Here is a 22957-nt window from a genome sequence, read left to right as displayed (position 1 = left end):
ACCCCCCCGCCCCGTTGTCCCTTACCGGCCGCTGGCCCCGCTCCGCTGTTTACGAGCCGGGCGATGGGGCGGGATCTCGGCGTTGCCCGCCTTCCCCCCCTCCCTTCCCCCGGGAGTCGGCGTCCTCCCTCTAAGGATGTCTCTGACGTTTCCTCTAAGTTTCCTCTTTAAAACGTCCCCGAATAGGAGGTCAAAGTTTGGGAATTTGGTTTGCTTTTCGGCATGAACAGCACTAGCATCCCAGATCCAGCACCCCCCACCCTGCTCCTGCTTTCGGAGCTCCAGGATCGACACACGCACCTGGTGATAAACTCCTTTGATCGATTAGCAGGCTGGCAAGGAATCAGTCATCCCAATATTTTTTTATTTTTTTAAAAAAAAATTATTTTACAAAATCAGGAGTGATGTAGGACAGACATCACTGTCAGCTGATATGTCTCAAACGCTGATCTGGTCAAACCACTGAAATATTTGTATCTGGCGCAAGTTCACGAGCAGATCTGTTATCCCCTAGTTGTCCTATGCAGCATTTGCAAGTTCCCTTTGGCCAGAAGGTGAGTGCTTTGCACGTAAACCGTAACGGGGAGGAGAGTGGCACAGTCCCAGAGCTGCCGGCAGAAGGTCTGCCCCTGCTGCTCTGCGTTAACATTCTGATGCATTCCCTGCTAGGAGCAGCTTTGATTGATGGGGCTCTGGGTCCGGAAGAGTCTGGGTATCCTGGGGATGGCAGCCTACCTGCATAAATTCCCCTATTTTCCTCTCGCCCCCGGGGGAGGCTGACTGTGAAAGGGATGTAACCCTCATCTGAAGGCAGAGCTGGATGGTAAATCAGAGGGGGGTGAGGAGCACCAACTATCACAGCCATTTCCTCAGTCAGGGCGCAGGCCCTCGCTTCACTCAGGTGTCTCCTTGCAGGGGAGATCAGGGGATTAGCATTTGCTCTTTCCCTAGCACGCAGCTCCTGGCTGCCGAGGTCTGGATCCAGTCCCAGCTCCAGTTTTGCACTGGCTAAGCTGAAATCTAATACCACAGTTTGCAAAGCAGCAGGTGCAACCAGAGTTGGTTTTTTTTTTTTTTTTTTGTTTCCCTGTGCCCAGTTAAACCCAGGGACATGAAACCTTCTATTAGAGCTTAAACAGTGTGATGCACCGACTGCTGAAACTGGGACCATGGGCAGAAAAGGTGTTATTGGCAGAGGGGATGAAATAGGGGCACGGCTGGCCTGTCGCCATCATACATTGCCTGCACCCGAGAGCTCAGAGACTCAAGGCAGAGAGTTCCCAACAAATACCAGATGGCTACTGTGCAAAAAGAAATCCAATTCAGAACAAGGAAAGGAGTCTAAATTTGTATAAAGGAACTGAAAAAAAAAATAAAACAGCCAGCCCTGCTTAGTCCTCTGCGCAACAAAGCTCCATTTAGGCAGCTCAGCAGTGCTGGCAGGACAGGCTTCCAGGCTGCCACCCTGGCCTGCCACCCAGTAACCCTGCGGATTGTGGAGCTGGTGTAGCAAAACAGTGAGCAAATCCCAGTCTTTGGCTGCGTCTGTGCATCTCAGGTCCCTCTGCTGGCAGCCAGGCTGGTAGGATTTTCAGCTCTCTGCAGCTCATGACTGACAGGCGAGCTGTTCACAAGTAAAGCCTTAGCCCACCGAGGGAAAATCTGCAGAGGTTCCTGAGCCCTAAGTTCCTTCCAAACTTGACCCAAAAGAGCTCATCAGCGAGAGGGAGGGACCCACTAGGTCATACTTTGTCCCTTAGGCTGAGCAACCACACCGGTGGAGCAAAGGGCAGGACAGCCTGAGCCAGCCATGGAAAAAACATCTCTGATACTGCTTGCGTGATCTCCACCAAGTCACATCTGCCAGTACCTCAGTCTGCTGTGGTGGGAGAGACACCTGGTGCTGAGATGAGCCCTAAACCAGGACAGGAGCATCTCAGGGCCAGACTTTATGGCTTGATCTGCAGGGGAGCCTGAGCTGCTCCTGCCCTTTTGGTTTAACTCTAAACGAAATGGCTGGTGCCCAGCTACAAAGCCTGAGAGGGCTCTGAGGACAACAATGTTTTACAAGAGCAGATTTGCAATGCAGATAAAGCAGGGCAGGCTGATGAACATCAAGTTCTTGTCCCTTGACCGACTAAGGGTTTCTCTGAGCTTGCAGCACTCTCCGATTGAAGATGAGGGAAGAGGGTGGTGTTTGGGTACTGGCCATCTCTTGAGAAACTGGATTAACTATTGGTTGGGAAGAAGGTTGTTTCCAGCTCATGCCTTCCAAAGTGCCTGCTATAAAATTACCCAAATTACAAAGGTTGGGGATCTGGGGGTCGTGTGGCTGGACCTAAGGCACACCTGGGGTCAATACTGTCACCACAGTTATATGGCCCAGAGTGGACTCATGACAGAAACAAAGGCACATCAATGAGAAAGATATTGACTTCTCTTTGCTCTGAGGTATGTAGTTAAAGGGAGAAAAAAAAAAAATTAAAAATAGCGTTATGAACAATCTCAAGGAGCAGAGGTGCCTCCTGCAGCATGTTCTCTCCTGTTCCAGGGAGGCCTTCTGAGATACCATACAACAGCTCTGACTCACCTGGCCTGCCTTCCCCGGGAGCAACACGAGACTTTGGAAGAGAAGCTGGAGTCAGAGCATGCATGTGGGTGAAAGGAAAGGCCCAAGTCCTTGATTTGCTAGCCTGGAGGGCAGACCTCTAGGTGGCCACCAGCCTGGTGCTTTATAAAGAGCACGGCCTCCTCTCCCGACAGCCCTTTACTTTGGTTTGCTGTGTTGGGGTTTTGTCTTTTTTGTTTGTTTGTTTGTTTGTTTGTTTTTTTACAGTCCTTTGTGTTTGTATTTCTCACTATTTGGTGAAAATGTTCCTGTTGTGGCAAAAGGTGATTTTGGCCGCATGTTTCTCCCAGACGTAATGAGTGCTCCGAAGCCGTGCTGGTGGGAGAAGGCATAGCCGGAGCGGCGAGTGCTGGTTCGACGCAGGCGTCTCTTTGGTGAGGGTGGAGGTGGCCTCTTTCTGTCTTCTTTGATCTTGAGCAGGACCTGAAGTCAGAAAATAGGATGGAAAAAGCAGGAAGTGCATCGTTATTCACGAGCAGAGCAAAAGAGGAGCTAAGAAAGGGAAACACTGTTTAAGCAGGGGTCCGAAGCCAAAACTGACTGAGGAAACAGGGGGGTGTCAGGAGAGGCTGCAGAGCAAGAACGGAATTGACAACACAGGATGGCAGCCTCAGCCTGGTAAAAGAAAAAGAAAGAAAAAGCAAATCTTATTCTAAAAGGCGTTAATGGGAGTGTCATCTGTAAGACTTGAGATTATTTCGGTGTATTGCTCCTCACAGCTCTCTGATGCCTGCGTTGGGGTATTACTGCAGCTCTTTTAGTCAGAGATTGATTAAAAATATTCTTTTCAGTCAAATAACCCAAAGTGTGATAGTCATCTCAACAACAGTCAAAAGTACGGAAAACAAATAAGGAAACATTTAAAAATTGGCTTGCTTAATCTAGAAAACAGGCCATTAAAGGGGATCTCCAGTATGTAAAAGCTTTTTATGATAATAATGGTGATCAATAGATTATCATATTCCTTGGCAGAATGGAAAAAACTAATGCACTTTATTTGCAGGTAGTAGGCTCTCTGGTCCCACGTGGCCACCGAGATTGTCTGCAGACAAGCATCTTTTCAGAAAGGGACCATCAAAGGCAGGAAGCCAACACTGACTGCCAATGGCTCAGCAGAATCCCCAGCCACCCCTGTCCTTGTTGCTTGGAACACTGTCAACTGTAGGTTCTTATAATCACAGAATCATAGAATTGTCTAGGTTGGAAGGGACCTTTAAGATCATCAATTCCAGCCTTCAACCTAATACTGCCAAAACCACCACTAAATCACAGCCCTCAGGACTACATCTACCCGACTTTTAAATACCTCCAGGGATGGCAATTCCAGCACTTCCCTAGACAGCCTGTTCCAATGCTTGGTAGCCTTTCAGTGAAGAAATCTTTCTTAATAACCATACTAAACCCTGGCACAACTGGAGGCTGTTTCCTCTTGTTCTGTTGCATGTTACTTGGGAGAAGAGACTGATCCCCACATTGCTATAGTGTCCTTTCAGGTAGTTGTAGAGACCGATAAGGTCTCCCCTCAGCCTCCTCTTCTCCAGGCTAAACAACGCCAGCTCCCTTAGCTGCTCCTCATAAGACTTGTTCTCCAGACCCCTCACCAGTTTTCTTGCACTTCTCTGGACCTGCTCCGGCATCTCAATGTCTTTCTTGTAGTGAGGGCCCCAAAACTGGACACCATATTCAAGGTGGGGCCTCAACGGGGACGGTCGCTTCCCTAGCAATCCACATCACACTGTTGCTGATACAGGCCAGGTTGCTATTGCCCTTCCTGGCCACCTGCTCTTGCTGCTGGCTCATATTCAGCTGCCTGTTGACCAGCACCCCCAGGTCCTTTTCCACCAGGCAGCTCTCCAGCCACCCTTCCCCCAGCCTGTGGCGTTCATGGGGTTGTTGTGACCCAGGTGCAGGAGCTGGCACTTAGCCTTGCTGACCCTCATTCCATAGGCCTTGGCCCATCCAGCCAGCCTGTCCATATCGCTCTGCAAAACCTTTCTATCCTCAAGCAGATCATTGCTCCCACCCAACTTGGTGTCACCTGCAAACTTACTGAGGGTGCACTCAATTCCCTCATGCAGGTTGTTGATAAAGATAGTAAAGAGAACTGGCCCCAATACTGAGCCCTGGGGAACACCACTTAGGACCAGCCACCAACTGGATTTAACTTCATGCACAACTGCTGGCCCCAATACTGAGCCCTGGGGAACACCACTTAGGACCAGCCACCAACTGGATTTAACTTCATGCACAACTGTTTGGGCCTGGCCATCCAGCCAGTTTTTTACCCAGTGAAGAGTACTCCCATCCAAGCCAGGAGCAACCAGTTTCTCAAGGAGAAGTCTGGGAAACGGTGTTGAAGGCTTTACTAAGGTCCAGGTAAACAACATCCACAGCATTTCCTTCATCCACTGAGCTGGTCACTAGTAGTTTTGGGCTTCTCTAAGCTTCAGGCTTGTACTTTAGGTTCATTTTATACTTTCAGCTGGGGATCTTGGTACAGCAGGAAATCCAAACACTCCTCTCATGACAATTTACTTCCCACAGCACGTAGAAAAGTAAAGTAATTTTGCAGTAGAGAGGGATGCCTAACCCAAACACTTGAGGCTGGGATTATGGGCGACAGCTGTGTTGGATTTCAACTCAACTGAAGGGTAAACCCAGCCCATTTTTACGTATTTGAGCTGCCTCTAACTGTGTCCTGAGGACCTCCCTACCAGGCAGTCTTCTCTAGCACCCACCTACTCCCTCTGAAAGGGCTGGGAATTCCCCTTCACTCATTCTCCACCAGCCCTGGAGTTCCTGGGGAGCTTCACAGACACCCCGAGGATGATGAGGACAGCCAGTGAGGAGCAGTGAGGAACATGCCCTTGGGGCTTGCAGCTCGGTGCAGGAAGAGGAAGGAAGCACCAGGTGGCAGCAGCATTTAGCAGATGCTGTGGTTTGAAAGCCATCCCGGGGAGCTGTGTTCATGCTGATCTTCAGTAGGGGTCCCTTGGCCGTCAAAAGCTGTGCGCTCTCTGCCCCCTCCATCTCTCTTGGCCTCTCCCTGCCCTAATGGCCTCACCTTCCTATTCCTGGGGAGGGCAGGTGGTTTCAGAGCAGGGGATTATAACCATTGGCTACAAAGGAAGTCAATCCTGAAGTCAAAAAGTCCTCAGCAAACATGTACACCTGGGTGGAGGGTGAAGGGCTGTGCTCTGCCAGGCTGAAAACCGCACAGCAGCAGGGTAGGAGAACTGAAACTCTCCAGTGCTTTGCCACCAAGCCACAGCACTTGAACCCTGCACCTAAAAATAGCGTGGCTTCCTCGCTCCCGTGCAATCCAATCCACATCTAAATAACCTCAGCCCCTGGTCCCAGCTGCAGATGGTTTGCAGTGTGCCAAAACCCAAATTCAATCCTCCTCCTCAAGGGAACAGGGGACAGAGTGATGGCAGCACCTGCACCTCCAGGGACGCACACTCTGAGCAACGCCAAGCCCCTGCAGTATTCCTCCATGGTAAACTTAGGTGGTAGTAAGCAGGATTTCTGGTTAAATAGGGTATCTCCTTACTTTATCGCTGGGAGTTGGCTTTAACTGAGCCTTCAAGAATCGAAAGCCGACGACAGGCAGCACACAGAGGGTGATGCTGAGGAAGATTGCTAGCCACACGTTTGGTTGGCTGAGGGTGTTTCGAGCCGTACCTGAAAAACAAAAGCATGATTAAAACCCCTGTAACAGCAGCCCTCTCACCATCATTCACCTGAACCTTTCACCCTCCGTGATTCCAAAGCACTTGGCAAACAGGCCAAAATTCACAGTAGCCACCATCTCCAACAATGAAATCAACTTGCTGTAGAGCAGACAGTGATATGAATATGACTGTCTGAGATGGGCAAAGGAAAACACAGCGTCCAGACTCAACTGCAGCAACAACTCAGGGAGACAAAGATGTCAGAGCAAATGGCAATTTGATGCTTTACAAAGAGTCAAATCACTGCAAAGGATTTATATAAATGCTCAAGAAATCTTTTTCATCAGCAGCCCAGCTCTCTCACCTTTTGCCAGGATTCTAGTGCAAAAGGAGGAACACTATTCTCTTACTTTCCAGCATCATTTCCTGAAGGATATGGAGTACTGACTCTGACGTGCCAGTAGACAATAGGATCACAGCCCTTTGTGAGAGGAGCAATACATGGTCTGCGTGTCTGCATGGCCTAATTGGGTACACTGGAAGAGAAACTGCCTTGTGCTGGCGAGACACTGCCACCTTCTTGGAAACCAAAGTGCTCACTTCTGGCTCCTCCAAAACTGAAGGAATGTTAAGATAGAACAAACCGAATGCAAAACCCTCATTACAAGGCTTATTGATGCTGTTGTTGGCAGTAAAGTTGCTGAATTTTTTCTTTCCAGTTGGCCAAACTCTGCTGTAATACATCTCCACTGAAATTAAAGTAAACAAGTTGTCTGAGTCTAAGCTAGGAACACTTTGCTTAAAAACAGTTTCAGACTGAGACCTTATTAAGCAGCGCTGAGCATTATGGCTAATTTGACCTACATTTTATCAAAAGAGCAGCAGATAGAGATATTCCTGGCAAGTGAGTTGCCACCTGTCTCTGGAAACTGAACAGACACTGTCTTCTCTCACTCAGCACTTTTGATACTAAAAGCCGTGACCATATGCCTGGAAAATACATTGCAACAACTGACCTGCAGCTCAGATATTTCTAAAATGGCCAAGCACCTTGGTATTGTATTGAAGATGGGCAGAACAAGTCTTGGCTTAACAATTCATGCAGAAATAAAGGCATTGATTAATACACCAACCTGACACTTGAAACAGGAAAGCACTGGGATTTAAAAAGTAGAGTCTCATAACAATGATCTATTAATATTGGCTATGGATGCAAAGAGCTATTAAAAATATCTTAATTACTTCACTAAGCTTTCATCTTCCTCCTGATCGAAGTCTAAGGAGACAGACTCATGTTATCGTTCCCCTTGTGCATGCATTCAGAAATCTGTCAGGTAGAGTAACTCCAGAGACGTGGTCATCACTGGGTTTTGGGTTTTTTTGTTAGGAATTTGCCATTTAACCTGTCCGAAGGCAGCCAGGCATCAAACCATAATCACATGGCGTGTTCCTCATGTCTAACTAGATGTTGTACTTGTATGCTTTCCTATGCAAACATGTTAACTTACAAAAGAACACACATCCTTCTGCAAACAAAATGCTCTTACATATCTGTAAGCATTAGACACCTGGAAACAGCATATAAAAGAGCAGCAGAAAGCATTCCAGCCAGCTCAGTAGGTTTATTTAAAGGATCATTCCTCTGGCTGCATGTGAATGTGGATTCTTATAGAATCATAGAATCATCTGGGTTGGAAGGGACCTTAAAGATCATCTAGTCCAACCATCAACCTAACTCTGACAAAAAAATAAATCAGAAATAAGCAATTTAAAAAAAATAAATCACTAAGCCATATTCTTGAGGACCATGTCAACCCGTCTTTTGAACACCTCCAGGGATGATGCCTCAACCACTTCCCTGGGCAGCCCATTCCAATGCTGGATAACCCCTTCCGTGAAGAAATTTTTCCTAATATCAAATCTAAACCTTCCCTGGCGCAAGGAAGTGAATGTGGCACATGTTCACCTGCATGGATAGGATTCAAAATAAGCATTCCCAGCAGCCCTCAGAAATACCCTGACATTTCTTGTAGAAAAGGCAATCAATATATTCTGTTATTGCCTCGAGACAGGCAATAACATGTACTAGAAATATTTGACAGATTTAAGCCCCACAGTATACCCATTTTGAGTGCAATCCAAATTTGTCCCAGAGCTTACCAACGAATGGAAAGGAGGCTGTGAAGATCAGGTACATGCCATCACTGTACATGGTGAAGGTGATAGCAAAGTAAACAGAAAGGCTGCCCCAGATGAAGAACTGGTTCACAACTGTCCAGTAAGAGGTGTCCAAGCCAATCTGAAAGAATAGAGTAAGACAGCCGTTGTCAATGCCTTAATTATTTATCAGATCTATGCTGAACACAAGTGGAGATCTTGTTCTCTTCTTTGTATCCCTGCTCCCAAGGCTGTTATTCATTCAAGCCTCAAGAGATACCAAGACATAGATCATAGGATGCTGGAAGACCATTCAAGGCAAGCATTCCTACATTTGCCCTGTTGTTGCACTTTTCTCAAGGCTTCACTGGTGGCCAGTATTGGAGACAGAATACTATATTCCAATGATCCATGCTTATGTCCTCATCCCCAAGCAGTGTTCTAGCATTGAAAGTTAGGAGAAGGAGCCTACAAGACCTCAGAGAGCAGAAATAGTTATCTGGGGAGCTAGGACTGATTAGCTTTTCTTGTAAGAAATTTCTCTTATCCTGCTAGTACCTTCTGAATTTTGGATCACCCAAGTCTTAGCTGTTTCTTCCAGTGAGTGCAGTTCTACCATCTGCACCATGCATGGGGCCAGGCTACAGAGATAGCCTCACAATGGAGACCCTATAAGTAACAGCCTCATAACAGACAGTCCTGTGCTACAAATCCATCCCATAAAACTGGAATGAGTCCTTCTCTACTCCCAGTCTTAACTTTTTTGTCTGCTACGACTGTAAACTTCCCAAGGCAAAGACTCTGCTTTCCTGCCACTCTGATCTTTCATAATATACAAATTTGTGGTTCTGTTGAACTGAGGAGGGGAACCTGGTGTCAGGAGATATTATTTTGCAAAAATGCAAGATGCAAATACAATGCTATCAAGATCCCAAGTGGCCCTCCAGATGCTGCCTTCATAAAACAACAAGCAATTCCTAAAAACACTACCTGGGATGCCTTACCTGTACAGACACCACAATCAGTAAGCAGGTCTGGGCCATCAGTGCAAAGGACTGGTAGTCAGCAATGGCCTTCCCATCACTTCTCATTGTGTTGTACATGGCTCCATAGGGGATGAAGAAGAGAATAAGGGAGCTGTAGATCCCTTGCAGCATGCACTTGACAAACACCGTTTTGTTGAAATAGAGGTTTTGCTGGCCAGGCACATATAGCTGAGGATACTGCATGCTCCCACGATCATCCACATCCTGAAAGAAGACAGGAGATGGTCAGATTTGCTGGCACCTACCCAACCGACCACAGAAGACCACTTAGGGTTGCTGTGTCCCTAAGGGCATACATTTCCATGAGCAAAGGCTTAGTGCACGATTCACTCTGTTGTGCTGATGAGTGTGCCATATCCCAAAGCCACCTAAACACATTTTCCATGTTGAATTTCACCTTTCTTGTGCTGACAAAACTGATAAGTACTGCCAAAAAAATGCAGGTACACTTCATCTTAAGCAGACTGCATGGTCTGCTCTTCTGAGAGTTGCCTGGAAGCTAAGGAATAGAAGATACCTCCACTGGTTCCACACACGGGCAAGGCTGTCCGACTTGGATCCCTTAAGTGTCCAGAGCTGAACACTGTGAAGCATTGTGGAGTAGCAAGTCCCTACTTACTTAACTAGCAAAAGGCACGCAGGAGCAGATTTATTGCTTCTATGTCTTGCTAAACAGCAGTAGCATAGGAGGTAGAAGTGTGCACATGAAATTACTGCAAGAAGACTTCCCCTAGAAAGGTTGAACCTGGACTACCTGACTTCAGAGTTCAAGCTCATTCATTGTTCTGTGTGGTCATTAAAATGTCAGGCTTCAGCAGCCCAGCTAGTAAGATGTGTCTGCTTCAGGGGAATGTTGCAATGGCAGCTTTTACTGTAGTCAACAGCCTAACTCAAGAGTCTCATCACGCACTGAAACCCACAGGCCAAATAATACACCATCTTCTCCCTGGTTTATCCTTTTTTTGTGCTCTCAGTCTCACTGGCTGGAAACTATGTTAGGAGCTACCATGACAGCTAGCCAAAAAGTTGGCTGCTGTTGCTTCATGGAACCAGCTCACAGCACCTGGAGAAAAAAACTCATACAAAAAAATCCAAGTGGTGATAGAAACAGTACCTGATCGAAGAGGCTCATTCCTAGCACCGGGAGGGAAGTATATACCAAATTGTAAAGCGTAATGAACCACTCATCATAGACAGTCTAAAAAAAAAGGAAAAAGAAAAAAGAACATGAAGGTAGGAAAAGGTTGCCTTTTCCATCTCTTCAAAAGCATACACAATTACATGCTGGAACATCTTGGTTCGAGACAAAAAGCGTACACAATTACATGCTGGAACATCTTGGTTCGAGACAAAAAGCGTACACAATTACATGCTGGAACATCTTGGTTCAAGACACTATTGAGACCAAAAGTATAAGGTGATCCTATGCCGGATCCACCCCCCCGGCTCTGGCCCTGTGACTGGCCACCAGTTGGGGGGAGATTTGCTTTATACTCATAGAGTGGAGAAGACAGACCTGTGTGCCACCTGGTGAGGCTGGGACAATGGCATACTTTATTTCCTTTTAAAATGTTTCCAGACACTTTACTTGAAAATGCTGGATATGGCCATGAGAAAACAGAAGCTGGACTTACCTGTGCTGAGAAGCCAGAAAAGAAGCCGTACCAGAAATGCACTAATGTGAAGGCAAAATTCTTGTAGAAGAAGTATTTGAGGAACTTGCACATGCGGATGTAGGACCACCGGCCATGGACCAGGAGCAGGCGCTGCAGGTAACGGAACTGTGCGAAGGAGAAGTCACTGGACAAGACCGCCTGCATGCCCTCCTGACCACTGATACCAACCCCAATGTGAGCAGCTGCAATGAGAAGGTTGTTGATCACATCATTACAGTGGGAGTTTTCATCACCCCATTTTTTTTAAGAGCCCCCTGCACTGGGACGCTGTGTTAATTCCTTCCCAGCCTTTGTAAAGAGACACATGTGAAGTTACTTTTTTAAAAAATAAAAATATTTTGTGGCACTAATCCTTTCGGCAGTGTTATGTTTTTGGCTGAGGTGATACATTGCCAGTAACTGTGTTTGTATTATTTGGATGAAATTACACCCTCAGTGACAATCCATGTTTTCTTTCTGAATGTTTTCCAAAAGCATAAATGCTGTTGTTCGTAACAGCTGCTGTTACAAAAAAAAAAAAAAGACCAAAACAAAACACTTTAATTTATATTTACATGTGAATTATATTTACATGCATGAATGTCCTTCCAGCTGCCTTAAAAGCAGACAAGCAAAATCTTCAACCCCCTTATAGATTTCTCATACACAGTGCTACAAGGCTGACTGTAGCCTTTTTACATTTCCTAGCCTTTATTAGTTCAATCAATTAATTAGATAGAAGAGTCATGTCTTTTTTAATAGTGACTTGGGTTTATTAAACATGGACATAAGTTTAATGTGACAGCTAATTATACAGCTTTAACTAATGAGAACAATCTTGATGGCTGGAGGTTGGTAAGATTCAGGGGTTTCCACGGAACAGTGAACTGATAAAATCCCAAAGTCCCAACCCTCTCATGGGGGGAGAGGGGGTCGTTTCTAATTATCATGTACACTTTAACTTGCTTTTCTTACCCTTTCTTTACTGACTGCCTGACTTATCTCCCTTGAAGCTCCCTACTTAGCCTTTTCTTTCTTAATTAAAAGGCTCCACTTAATCAATTCTTGCAAATTAACACAAGGAAGATTAGCAATAGGCCCTTCTGAATAATCTTAATTTAATTATACCTAGTTAGGGGATTTTTTTTCATAAATTCACTGAGGTAATGCAGCATCAAATGATGCTCAAGGACAAAGGGGCCTAGAAGCCCATGATTTATAACTCGCAGGAAATAATTGGCCCTACCACATGGAAGTGAAAAAAAACAAACCATCTAACGTTACACAGACTATTTACAGGCAAGAAGATTTTCTTTCTGCATTGCGGACAGGCCCTCTCTGCAACAAATTTGGTTGTTCTTTGTATTGCCTTTGTGATGGTGGCTGTGCAGATACATGGGTGGACACATCATAGCCCCGGTGGGCTTTTGTCTATTCTAAGGCACAAACGGAGAAATAGGCAGTAAGTGCAGCCTTAGCTTCTTGTGATCCTAGAGGTGGGAGTAAAGAAAGAGCCCTCCTGTGTGTCCTGGAAGGCAGGAGACACAAGTAGCCTATAGTAGCAGGGCCGTGCAGAAACTGGCCCAACCTTGAGACACAGCCACTTGGTGCCACAACGAGGGTGGTACAGAAGGCACTGAGAGACATGTTCCTGCTGCTCAGCCACCTCAGATAGCAAATACATCAGAGAGTCAGCATGCTAGAGCATGCCAGCTGTCGTCCATCACTCACTTTTGATCATGCTGACATCGTTGGCTCCATCTCCGATTGCCAGGGTCACAGCCTTCTTGTACTTCTTCACCAGCTCCACCACCTGGGCCTTCTGCAGCGGAGTCACCCGGCAGCAGATCACCACTTTGCACATGCAGGCAGTTCTCACCAGCTCCAGCTCCAAATTCCCTTCCAGCGCATAAGCCTGGAAAGAAGGACCAAAGGGGGTGTTCAGGTCAGACCAGCAGCAGCTGCAGGCCTGACGAAGAGGATGCGGCAGGAAGGAAATGAGAACTGAGCTCATTCTTCTATTTGGCTGAAGGAAGGTTTGAGATACCCCAGGTGAATCCATCCATTTGGTCACCAGGAGCATCCCTACCCCACAACATCATGCCACCCAGTGTACACCTCTCAGCTTGCACTTTGTGTGCACCACAGCCGGCTTTGCACAACAGCTGCCCTGTCTGATGTAACCTGACAGTGCATTAAAAGTGTCAGACAACAGGAGCACTAAATTAACAAAGCTGCTGCTGGGCCTGAGACAACCTTGCGTATCTCCATGCGAGAGAGTCTCTGCTCATCCCTCTTTGTTTATTTTTTAAGCTCTGGGAGATCTGTGGTTTAAATAGAAGATGCTTCAATTTGGGAGTACTTAATTAAAAAAAAACAAAACAAAAACAACATGGAAAAGGCTGAGCTCAGGTGGGCATGACAAAGCAAAACACACAGCCAGGGAGAAGGCAAGTTTGCTCTGAGTGCTGAACTTTAAAATCAGTCAGCCGTGTTGTTTCTATTCAGGAAGCACAGAGAAAAATTGGATGTCTGGTCACCCCTCCAGCTCTGCGTATGGAGGAGGGAGCAGTGTTAGCTTTTCATTTTTCTTTCAGATCACGCTTTTCGGCTCCATTCTTTGGTGTCTCTTCTCAGTGGACATGCATGGAAGGAATCTACAGGGCTCTCTCCCCCTCAGGGCCATTAGAGCAGGCCTTTCTGCATAAGGCAGACAATCCTTAGGCCAGATACCCTTTCTTCTTGAAAGGGTGAGCTGTGAGTCACCAGCTCCCCCGCTTCCCTCCCATCAGTGGCAGGCAGGCTTGATCAACAAGAGAGACCTTCTCATGGTTTAGCTTTAGTACCGGCCCATCACAGCTCTTAGAGATGGCTTTTCACACAACATCTTCGCTGCACAGCACTGGCAAAATGTTATCACATAGTCTATTAATGGTACTGCACCCAAGTCATCCAGTGTGATGCTGCTGTTACAGATGCTGATGTGCTTCTGCTCACTCGTTTTGTTTAGGCAAGACCACAAGTGTGCGTAGCCCCAGAGCTGCCGTCCCATCTACCTGCACGCAGGGGCACAGCACCGAACAGATGCTGCCTGTGAGTGGGACAGTATCAGCACTGTCACCATTGTTGAGGCTCTAGGCTCGTATAAAGAAATAACATATGCTTTTTTCCCCCCCGTCTTTGTGGTCCACACCCAGGAGAAAGCCACGGTCTTGGTGAGACTGGCTGTGTCCACTCTGTTGCAGCCTATGTGGGCTGGCTGCTCCCACAGAACCAGATTTGAATTTATTTGTGTGGGACACATCTCTTTGCCAGGGTGTGGCTGAGCGTGTGGTTTTCCAGGAATGAAAAGAAAGCTTTGTCACCACTGCCAGTGATGCTTTTATAGCACAGAACCTAGGGTCTGTCCTGCAGGCTGCAGGGATGGAGTAGGAACAGAGAGGGGCAACCCATCTTCTGGCTGGGATGTCAGAGGATTCACCCATGCAGACACACCGAACTTGATAGAGCTCTTGTCTGTTTTGCAGAGGGGATCTAAAGGGGATTAAGGCTCTGGAGTTAAAGAAGGAGCAAGAGTAAAAGAGGGATAGAGGTTGCCTGACAATATAGGCACTGCCTGAACGTGTCCCCTCTAGTCCAGGGTCTGTATACCTGGCACACAAGCCAAAAATGGAGCAACATGAGATTTTTTTTTAGTAGTAGTTTGCAGGGCTGGTCTAGAGTTGGGAGTTAAATTTTCTGGACTGCTATCAAGTGGCAACCACAGGGAACAGAAGCATCTTGTCTGCGAAAGGCAGCGCCCCCCAGCTCTTTCCACATCTTTCCTATTTGCTTCCCTGGCAATCTGGGAAAGCAAAACACAATAGACAAATAAATCTGATGTACTCTAAGCCTTCCTCCCAGACAGGCTGAAATATAACTAAATTGTTTTTTGTTCTAATCTGTTCTAAAAAATTTCCAAGGATGGAAAATCTATTCCAGTGCTTCACCTTTCTGACCAGGAAGAACATCTAATCCCAAACTCTCATGTCTCAGTTTAATTCCATTATTTCGTTTACCCATTATTATTTGAAGAGTATTACCAACTCTGATCAGTATTCAGTAGGTTCAGAAATCCTAACTCTCTCAGTTTTCCCCTGTGCTCTCCAGATCATGCATGACCACTCTTAGAGTTTTCTTTGTACTCTCTGTAGTTGGTCTGTATTTTCTCAAGGAGAATGGCCCAAATAAATTGTGTATTTTCTCAAGGAGAATGGCCCAAATAATGGGCCAAATTATTTCATCTAAAACTTTACCATTGCAAATGGAGCAGGAAGCCTTCTTCACAAGTCTTACAGATGATTCTCTTACACACATATCTCTGATTTTGTATGTGTGTAGTCAATTATATGAAAGTGGACTAACAATGCATTTGTACTTACTGAATCACATCTCCATTTTTCGAAAGTATTTCTCCAATTTGCTAAAATTGTTTTCAAGTCTAATCTTGAACTCCATCATGCCGGCAGTTTCTCCCAGCCTGGTGTTATCTGCTCTCTCCTCAAGCAGTTAATGAAAACAGTGAATATCAAATATATGTAGGATAGGCCCCTGCAGGTGCTACTTCACTGTTGTTTAGATCAATAGTGAGCCCTTAGGAACCATACTTTCCAAAGAGTCTTGCCTCTGTTGCTTAAGAGTTTCATCTATACCTTCATCTTCAGTTTGCTTGGAAAGATGTCATGAGAGAGAACATCAAACCATTTATTAGTTAAGTTATAAGTTATAAATCCTATCTGTTAAATATATCTGTTATCAGATATATTTTTTTAGAATGCTCTTGACATGCTTGAAACCCAGGTCTGATGTTATTTTATCTTCTTGCTGCATCCATAATCCACATGATTATTTTTCTGGTATCTTTCTGGAAATGAAATGAAAATTGATCCAGCTACTCTGCCTCTCCTGTTCATCTAACATCAGGGTGAACTCATCCCTGTTCAATCTTCTGAAACCTTGCCCATCACCTTTGATGTCTCACATAGCCACTGAACCTGATCTTTAGTTAGGAAAAAAAAAATCCAGTCCTTTAGAGCTACATTTTTTAAGCATTTTCAGACCTCCAGTATGTCCCTATCACATTCAGTTCTTAAGAGAACTCAGCCCTAACATGACTCTGAACCTTCCTTACCAGGCTGTGGCCGGTGATAACCAAACCATACACCCCATTTGCTTCCTCATCAGGTATAATTTTGGGTTTTTTTGAAGATTTTTCAAACTGAATGTTGATTTCATCACTGTCCAGGAAGGAGTCAGGCTTCATCTTTTTCCTTGCATTCCTAAAAAAAATGCAGAATAATAATGGAAAGCTTGTGAATATATGCTTTATTAAATCAACTTCATTAAAATAAAAAATCGATGCTTCCCTGTGATAGTTTAGCTCAATTTTCTCTGTACCCCTACAACAACATGCATGATTTAGCTACTGCTGTTTGTGCAGACCACCAACATGGTTCTGAAACTCTAAGTAAGCTTGCGCTAAACCTGTGCTGATTTAAAGTCAAACAAACCATCTGAATGCCATGAAGGACAGTATCCCAATTTTCTGTGCCTATTGTCTGACAACCACCTACTTCAACAGAAACGGACTGAAAAACTTTCCCATTTTCCACCTATATGTAAGGACTTGTGTCTACTGAGGAGGCTATGGAGTAGCACAGATTTCCAGATAAGGCTAGAAAAGGACCATACCAGACAAAGGACTGCGATGTGGAGGAATGGCAATAGCAGTAGACTAACAGCGTAGCTCAAGCCTGGGACCAAAGGCTGTGTGGCTCCAGATCACTTGTTGAACATCACCTGATATTGCCTGGCTGACTCTGCTTTCTTATGCATTTACATAGATTTGAGCTCTTGGATCATGAAGCTTCAGAGTTTATCCTCAGAGGAGATTTCTGTACAATGTTGCTGCTGAGTCTTCCAGGGAGCCACATAGTCATTACCTAAAGTCCCTGAATGAACTGCACCAAGTAAAGCCCATAGGAAAAAAAGGTGGAATAATACAAAATGCAAATACTGTTCCATTCCAGTGTCATTGCACAGCAAGGAAGCTGTATATTCCAGCCATTTACCTCAGCTCATTAAGTACATCATCAGATGTGCGGCCTTCAATAATGAAAACATCTTCCATGTCATCATTCAGCAAGTTGCAGGAGTATCCAATATTCATTGCTGTCTCTGTGAAAGATAAACCAGGAAGATGACCCATCTCAGCAGCCCCAAACTCAGACAGCATCTCTGTGGCCTTTTTGCACCCAAGACAAAAGGACAAAAGCTCTCTTTCTCACTGAAAAGAGCTCTGAATCTTTCACAGTCAACAGCTTTAGAGAGCCAGGAGAGTCACCTTGGTGAACAAAGCAGCAAATCTCCCTTAACTTGGCTTTACAAGGCCACAGAAAAAAATAATTATACCAAAATGAAAAAGCTCAAAACACCCTTTGGCCAACATACTTGGAGTAACAAAAAACTTTTCATGTTGATTGAAAAAAATTTTTCACAATATTTAGCTTTCCCTCTCCCTACCCCCAGAAAAGCCCCAAACCATAGCTCTGAAGAAAAATATCAAGATGTTTTGTTCTGAAATAAAAAAGTATTCTGGTATTTCATAAGCAAAACTATTACATTTCAGAACATGTCAAAATGAAACATTTTGGCCAACATACTTGGAGTGACAAAAAACATGTCATGTTGATTCAAAAATTTTTTTCAGGATATTTCGCTTTCCCTTCTCCTCCCCCCTGAAAAGCCCCAAACCATAGTTCTGAAGAAGAATATCGAAACATTTTGTTCTGAAATTAACAAGTATTTTGCTATTTCATAAGCAAAACTATTACATCGCAGAACATGTCAAACTGAAACATTTCACAGAAAAGCCCCAAACCATAGCTCTGAAGAAAAATATCAAGATGTTTTGTTCTGAAATAAAAAAGTATTCTGGTATTTCATGAGCAAAACTATTACATTTCAGAACATGTCAAACTGAAACATTTCATTTTTTTTCAAAAATTCTCTGCTTATTTCTTAGATGAAATTATTTGCAAAGAGTTTTGGCCTCCCTGGAACGCCATTGTTTCAGTGAAGTTGCTATTTCTCCAGAAGAATTTATTGGAGCCTGTTCTCTTTTCTTTCCAATTTAATGTTTTCTCCAAAAGCCTATATTTCTTCCATTTCTATTCTGGATCATTAATGCCAGGACAAAATTGAAACCAACCCACCATCCACTTTAGCATTAAAGCTCCTGAAATGCAGAAAAAGATTTTTTCTAGCTTCTTCACCATAAGGTGACTAATTTGTCACCTTATCAGAGCATATGACAGTGACTATGCTCACTGCCACCTCTCCAAAGGCAAAGAATACTGCCTTCGCACTGCTTCCAGACTCTGGACAAGAATTTAGAACAGACACTAACTACAGTTATCTAGGCTAATTTCAGATAATCAACATTTTGCCTGGCTGGCAATGAAAAAAAGCCCAGTAACTTTGTCCTCTGTGTAGTTTATCAAAGGAGAAAGAATGAGAACATGGGCCTTAGCAGAACTGTCCACTGGTGGGAGAGAAGAGAAACATCCAAAGCTGTAGCCCCTTTACCTTGTTTGTCTCCAGTAAGAACCCATATCTTAATGTTGGCTTTGGCAAGAGTCTCAATTGTCTGTGGGACTCCGTCTTGTAACTTGTCCTCAATCGCTGTGGCACCTAGCAGCTTAACAGAAAACAGCAGGGAACTGGTTAAGTCTTCCCATTGCTAGCAAAGAAGAAAGCATTAGACCTCCAGGTAATTACTCATGCAAACACAGATGAAATCCAGGAGTAAAGATTGTACTGATTTTCACTCATCCTCAGCAAATTTAACGTACAGAGTAGAGCCCTGATCCTGCCAAATGTTATAGTCTCTAGTCCCTCAGGCTCAGATGGATCATGATGGATCATGCAGGAAAGTATTGGCCAACATGTTTGCAGACCAACAGGTCTTTGTGTTCTCCCACCTGTGCCCTTTACAGCAGATAGAGCTCTCACTGAGGGACAAAGATGTCTGTGGATCCCCAAACTTCCATACACATCCTCCAGCGTGAACCTTGCTCCCAGCCATATTGCAATGCAGCAGTCATATGGCTGCTGAGCATCTTCTCAAGCCCGCAACAGACCTGTCCACACCCCTGCTCTACACTGTCACACAAACCTTCATTATTTTAAACTTACTGCTTTTCCTGCATTTTGGAGATATCTGGTGTCTTTAACCTACCGTCAAAGGTACATGAAGGTTTCACTGCTAGCTCTGGTTTAGACAGCATCTGCTACCACCTACCTCCTGCTGTTGGGAGACTAAATTGAGGGATTGGCTTTAAGCCCAAGATCCCTTTTGGCTTCCTGGAATGTTCATCATTCATCAGCTATGACTGTTATCAGCTCCGAGGGAACTTCTCCATAGGGTCCTCAAAACTGCACAATCCATATTTTACAGCAGTAGTCCCTGGTCCAGCTAGTGAGACCTTAAATGCTTGTAGTATACAAAGTCCCCTCCTGGGAATACCTGCTCATCCTTGGCAGCCTGAGCTGGAAGCCCAAAGATGGACACTGGGATCAAATGTGCCCAGGAACAGAGAACAAGGGCATGGGTTCCCCACAGCTGCAGAAAGGCACAATAGTATTGTTGCAGGCCTTTGCCTGTCTGCCCATCACCTGGTGTAACAGCAGCTGGAGGGACAGTCGTGATGCCTTCCTGACCATGGATCTTAGATGTTAGGTAAAGCAATGATAAATAGTATTTTTACTAATCTTCACTGAATATAACCACCTTCCAGTCCTATTCCCCCTTGTTGTCCTTATATCCTTACTCTCCCTCAGGACCTTTTTCAGGAGTCTGCCACACAGAGGGACTTCTGTCCTTGCCCATCAGCCTAACTGACCGTGACCCCTGACAGTCCTCTGCATCTCCACAAGACCTTTTTATTTCCTTGCTGACTCTGGCTCTCACACCCATTCTCTGTCACAAGCCAGGCTTTCCTACACCCACCCTCTGTCTGTCCCTCCAGCACCTTTGGGAAGTAAAGTCACTCTGTACAGAGTACAGAGTAGGGTCTGGTGTAGAATGTTTTCTTCTGAGCCACAATTCTTCCTGCTGTGAGCCTATGACCTCTTCTCTACTCAGGCCACAAGCTTCATAAACCTTCCTTGCAAAGTACCTGGCTCTGTTACGTTCTAAATCTCCATGTATTTCCTGCTTTGGACATAGTCCATGCAGCACTTGCATGATCCACTCTCTAGACTGGAGGATTAGCATTTTTCCAGACCCAGAAGGGCAGCAGGCTCAGCTCCATGGGCTCTGCAACTTCCAGAGGTGATCAGCTCCTCAACTCAGACTTGCTTCTTCCCAGGCCCTGCTGGGACCCTGAGCATGCGGCTAATGGAGGGAGCAACTGTGCAGCTCCCAGAGTTTCCGAGATTTCAGAAACGCAGTGCTGTGAGTGAAAAAGCTGAGTTGCTTCCCCTCAGATCCCACACATCCTTTTCATTCATTATTCACAGCTATAAAACACAGGCAGACCCCCCAGGGCATTCAAAAAGCTGTAACAACACTCATGGAGAAAAGAATGACTTGAAGATCACAGTTCAGTCCTATTTCAAATTGACACAAACATGCTCATGGACATCATCTCCCCATCCTGCCCAGGGCTGCAAGAACAAAGAAGACACTTTCTGATATGGAGGGACACTGGGGATTATTCACTGCCTGTTGTTTCAACGACAGGAAAATAAATAGATCAGCCATTTGCACATACAAAGGATAGCAATGAAATATTTGTGTCCACGTCATCTCCTTCAGGCTCGTCATCACAAAAAAGCTACCCTGACACCCACATGAGTTAAAATAAAACCATTCCCCTGCACTGGTGGGTGACAGCCCGGTTACGGGCTCCTGACGGAGGTGCCAGTGAAAACCCAGGACTGCCATATTCCTAACCGCTCCCGTCACACAACCCACTGAGATGTTTGCAAAGCAATGTTTACCGAAGTCATACTGAGCTGTTTATTGACAAACCACCAGCCTCGCTGCCTCCCCCAGAGCTTGGCCCAGATTCCCTGAAAAACCAACCATTAGATCTTTTTCAATCTCTTCATATAACTCCGACAATTTATCTTCCCGTCCTTCCAAGGCAGTGCTTGCTTCATGGTGACGCCTGATCCAGTCCTGAAAGTAGTCTTCATCCAGGTTTTTATAAGCCACCACGAGTGTCCTCAGGGCTTCACCAGCAAACTCCTGTGAGACAGGGGTGAAGCAGAATAGGTCAAAAAAGAAGTCTGCTCACATGGGCTCACAAAGGACCCTTGGAAAGCAAACGGCTATTTGTAAAAGCTTCGTGCCTACAGGCTGCAGAGAAAAAGTGAAAAAATCACACCTTAGACCACAAACCTCAGGGTACTTTTTAAAAACTAATTCCAGACCATTTTATCATTGCCATCTACAGTCCTCACAAAGAACATATTCAAAAGAGCTTTCCTACTTTCTGGATCTAAAACTTGACATTGACTAGGTAGTTGTTTCCCAGGTTTGTATTTCTCAACATAACGCTCAGAACAGTGAGATGTGAATAAACACCGATCGCAGCCTTGAATTTTGAATGTTGACATGGGCTCAACATTTTTAGGGCACAAATGCTGGCTGAAATGCACAGCGTGAGCACAGTCAGTCATGACACTTCAGCAATACACAGATTCACAGGTTCGACAGAGTTGGAAGGGACCTCTAGAGATCATCTAGTTCAACTCCCCTGCTAAGTAGGATTGCCCAGAGCACACTACTCAGGACTGCATCAAGGCACACCTTCTAAGTGTGCCTTCTGCAGATGCGTGATTGACAGTGTGGATCTCAGTGTTTGGTAGGATAACAGGGATCTCATCGAGAAAAGTGAGGCCTTCCCTCAGGCTCGAAGTAAAGGTGCATCAGGAAGAGGTTACATCCACTGCTCTGCTCTGCCCTCTCCTTCACCAGGAACTTTCTCTGCTTCCCCCAGGCAGCGAGCAAGATGCTTTGTGCTATTGCACAACCCCTCTGGCGAAACTTTCTGTTATCTATGCTGTTAACTCAGCACTGTACCAGCAGGATCTGGCACCACAAGGGAGGGCAAATATTGGCCAAAACATCCACTTGTGTGAGCAACAACTGCCCAGTGCATACCAGCAATAACATAAAAGTCGACAAGTTTGTGTGTCGCGTTTTCCTTGCTGCCCAGTCAATATGCCCTGACATGATCTAGAAGAAGGGGAGGTGAGCAGGTCACAGCAGAGGGATCACAGTCACTGCAGATCTGAACTGAATTCAAGGAGGTGAACAGTTCTGTGGCTCTTTACCGATCAGCTGCGTTATTCTGATCCAAGGCATGCTTGAATGCATCAGGTGCCTGGGTTGTAGAGTAACAGCAGACCTGGATGGAAATTTAGTTGCTAAAACACAGATTGTGTAGTGCTATTTCACGTGATTCATCTCTTCTACCTGGCTTCCAGCTCCTGCTCCAGAGGACTACAAAGCTTCTGAATATCCTGCATTGTATTTGCTATCGGTGTCCGGATGTCCTGGATATCCTAGAGCAGTTTAAATGGCACGTGGTGCCCAAGCTTAGGCAACTGATTTGAGACCTGAGGCTATATTAATTTCTCCCTCCATTCCCCACCAAAAAAAAAAAAAAAAAATAAAAAACTTTCTCTTTAGTCGCAGTGGTTTGGAGAAAGCTAGAAAGCCGTTGTGTCAAGCTCTTTGTTTTT

The 22957-nt window shown here is 45.3% G+C and overlaps 2 protein-coding genes across 5 annotated transcripts in view; both read right to left on the bottom strand.

Annotated features, from left to right (window-relative positions):
• The window catches only part of RUSC2 (RUN and SH3 domain containing 2), a 63280-nt gene extending 63235 nt beyond the window's left edge, over positions 1-45 (bottom strand). The window contains exon 1 of one of the 2 annotated variants that reach the window (XM_014952514.1): positions 26-45. The gene's annotated coding sequence lies outside the window, so the exon portion shown is untranslated. The remainder of the gene's footprint in view (positions 1-25) is intronic. The other variant, XM_014952516.1, reaches the window with a different exon arrangement.
• Positions 46-343: 298 nt separating this feature from the next.
• Positions 344-22957, bottom strand: part of LOC106894070 (phospholipid-transporting ATPase FetA-like) — a 96622-nt gene continuing 74008 nt past the window's right edge. For all 3 annotated transcript variants that reach the window (XM_014952534.1, XM_014952533.1, XM_014952535.1), the window contains 11 exons: positions 21291-21455; positions 18788-18899; positions 17272-17377; positions 16332-16479; positions 12893-13076; positions 11141-11364; positions 10621-10704; positions 9465-9710; positions 8464-8602; positions 6183-6313; positions 344-3052 (listed from right to left, as the gene is read on the bottom strand). In XM_014952534.1, coding sequence (XP_014808020.1) covers positions 2831-3052; positions 6183-6313; positions 8464-8602; positions 9465-9710; positions 10621-10704; positions 11141-11364; positions 12893-13076; positions 16332-16479; positions 17272-17377; positions 18788-18899; positions 21291-21455 — 1761 coding nt within the window. In that variant the 3' untranslated portion in view covers positions 344-2830. The remainder of the gene's footprint in view (positions 3053-6182; positions 6314-8463; positions 8603-9464; positions 9711-10620; positions 10705-11140; positions 11365-12892; positions 13077-16331; positions 16480-17271; positions 17378-18787; positions 18900-21290; positions 21456-22957) is intronic.

Source organism: Calidris pugnax, unplaced genomic scaffold (genome assembly GCF_001431845.1).
Source record: "Calidris pugnax isolate Ruff unplaced genomic scaffold, ASM143184v1 scaffold220, whole genome shotgun sequence".
Taxonomy (NCBI): domain Eukaryota; kingdom Metazoa; phylum Chordata; class Aves; order Charadriiformes; family Scolopacidae; genus Calidris; species Calidris pugnax.
Note: the sequence above shows the minus strand (reverse complement) of the source record. Positions and strands in the feature narration are given on the sequence as shown.